Below are 2,570 nucleotides of genomic sequence, written 5' to 3'. Positions count from 1 at the left end.
GAAAATTACTTTATAAAATATGAGACAAAAGCAAAACAATGAGAATTCCCAAAAATTTATATGAAAATAAAAAGTAAATAGAATATGTTCCTTATCAAAACTTCTGATTTAGGTCAGTTAAATCTACAACACAGCCTGGGTAGAACTCAAACAAATGCAGCACAAAGCTGAAAGGGCACCCTTGCCTAGGGAACCAGAGCCTGTTACAACACAAAGACTGAGGAGAAACCGCTGGTGGGGGTGCTTCACATCTGGATAATCCTCACAATGCCAATGGTGGTGACCAGGTTACACAGTCAGTATGGAACTCATCCAAAATTCGTTTGAAATGTTAAGACTGATGATGACTCACCACATTCCAGAAGAGTATGAAAAAGTTTATTACTCACATGATGAGGTTTTGGGGGAGAATAGGGTGGATCTCAGAGTAGGTCCCAAAATGACTGAGAAAATGGACTACTTTGTGCTGTTTATGGTGGTTACTGGGTGCTGTTGGTGGGAGCCTGCTGGCACTACTAGGGGCTTGCTTGGTTGGAACTTCCCACCTGCACCAAAGGCTCTCTCATCAGCTTTCCCAGGCGTGAGGTAAAGGGAGGCGAGAAGGGTGAGTCCCAAAAGCTGTCAACAGTCAAACATCAAAGCTGTAATCAGAATCTGCATTACAAGCATTCCTTCCAATAACAAGGGAAGAAAATAACCACATACTAAATTTCCTCTAAGTTGTTCATTCGTCTCTGATACTGATTGTAAGAGATTTTGAAGAAGGTGCACTAGAGAAATAGGGCATAAGTTTTTCTGTAAACGTATCAGTGAATCCATACAAATATGACCTGTTATTCAAATTATAAAATGAAACCTCTCCCAACTCATAGTCCAGAAAAATGCCAACCCGCATGACATGTCCTCTAGGGCATGTTCCGCATATACTAGCACAAAGCTCAATGTGCCTGCAGCTATTGCTTGGGGATGGTGATATAAGACTATTTCTGAGGGAAGATTCTTTACACACACCTAAGGACCATTCACCTGTCCCTCTTACCTCTACCTGCCAAAAATGCCTGCCAGCATCAAATCCCTCAGAACTTAGGACAGCTGGGTAAGAAGTAAGTGCCTGGGAATTATAAAGACCATCAGGTGTCCTATATGTCACACCTTTTCTATCCCTTGAGATAACGAGACTTGGATGGGCAGTTTCAGGATCCAAGGTCAAATCTACCTGAAATGTGCTGATCATCTTATGAAGGCCAAAATAATGTGGAGGGAGAGAGCAACTCTCCTTCTTTAATTCATATGTAAAGACTGCTGGGCTCTCTAGGTTTTCATACCTGTTGTGGATACTTTCAATACCTGTGAGTAAATCCAGGTCTGTCTGCAAATATTTCTCTGCTATTTCACTTAACAGATTGTTTAGCATAAACATATGGTTTGAAATCTGCCTTCCATTTTCAGTTAGTTTTTCTTCAATATCCTTCTCTTCTATAAGTAGGCTGGCATTAATTTCATCGTGCTCTACTTCTAAGGAACACTTAAGTTCTTTACATTCATAGTGCAATTCCCTCCTCCAATTTTCCATCTTTTTCTGTACTTCAAAAGTTTTTGCAATTTGGTTTTCATACTCTGTTTCAGCATCTTCAACCTCCACCATCAGAGGCTCAATGTAGCTTTTGAGCTTCCTCCTGTAACGAGCTGCAGCTTCCTCAATGGGTATCAGGGGGTGATCCTGGTGGTCTGAGACCTTACAATGAGGACACAACAGCTCCACGGCCCTGTCACAAAAAAGAGTCAAAACCTCATGGTGCTTCTCACACAGGGCTTTTTTCCCCTGCAATTTCCTCTGGCTTCCCCTGGTGGGAATCTGCTTAACAATATCAGTCATGTGACATAATTGGGTGTTCCTCTTGAAGTTCCTGTCAGGACAGTGGTGGAGGCAGACAGGACAGGGAAAGATGCCCAGTAGATCTTCCCAGCACTGCTGGATGCAGGAGTGACAAAAGTTGTGCCCACACTCAATGGTCACTGGGTCTCTCAGGTACCCCAGGCAGATGGGGCAGCTGGCCTCTGCTTGGAGCTCGGAAAGGGAGGCTGCAGAGTTCATTGTGTAGTGAAGGCGTCTGTCTGAAGACACTCTCTTCAGTCGATGTGATCCTCCAGGAGCTAGAAAAAGTGAGAAGCTGATGTCTGCTCAGTCCTTGCTCACTGTGGAAGGCAGTAGGAGCTTCCAAGAAGAGTCCTGGCTGCCACCTGATGCCCAGTCTTCCTGTCACTCTGTCCTGTATTTTATGTCTTTTCCTCCAATTAAAGATGGGCTGTGGACTCCTTGTGATAAAAAAAAACACAGCACAATCCAAGTCAAAAGTGGTTTCTGTGGACAGAATGATATTGCCATTTAAAGAACAGTTCAATCAGCAATTAATCTTACCATCCCTGTATGAAAAGTACCTCTGGTAAACCAAATTATTTACCATGACAATATTTAAGGAGTTAGCTATGAAGGCTATCTTCTCTTTTTCAACTCTAAAGGAATTAGTTGTTCTAGGCAAATTTGTCATTGGCCTCAACTATCACAAAAA

The 2,570-nt window shown here is 42.6% G+C and overlaps 1 protein-coding gene across 1 annotated transcript; it reads right to left on the bottom strand.

Annotated features, from left to right (window-relative positions):
- Nucleotides 1-724: 724 nt before the first annotated feature.
- Nucleotides 725-2,095, bottom strand: LOC107525601 (tripartite motif-containing protein 60-like). The gene has a single exon (XM_016197799.2). It carries the CDS (start codon nt 2,093-2,095, stop codon nt 725-727), a length of 1,371 nt encoding a protein of 456 aa, XP_016053285.1.
- Nucleotides 2,096-2,570: the final 475 nt, after the last annotated feature.

Source organism: Miniopterus natalensis, chromosome 4 (genome assembly GCF_054644295.1).
Source record: "Miniopterus natalensis isolate mMinNat1 chromosome 4, mMinNat1.hap1, whole genome shotgun sequence".
Lineage (NCBI taxonomy): Eukaryota > Metazoa > Chordata > Mammalia > Chiroptera > Miniopteridae > Miniopterus > Miniopterus natalensis.
Note: the sequence above shows the minus strand (reverse complement) of the source record. Positions and strands in the feature narration are given on the sequence as shown.

Excerpts from the sequence above, each read along its gene's own strand:
- LOC107525601 (XM_016197799.2), bottom strand. The coding sequence starts at position 2,095 with ATGAACTCTGCAGCCTCCCTTTCCGAGCTCCAAGCAGAGGCCAGCTGC.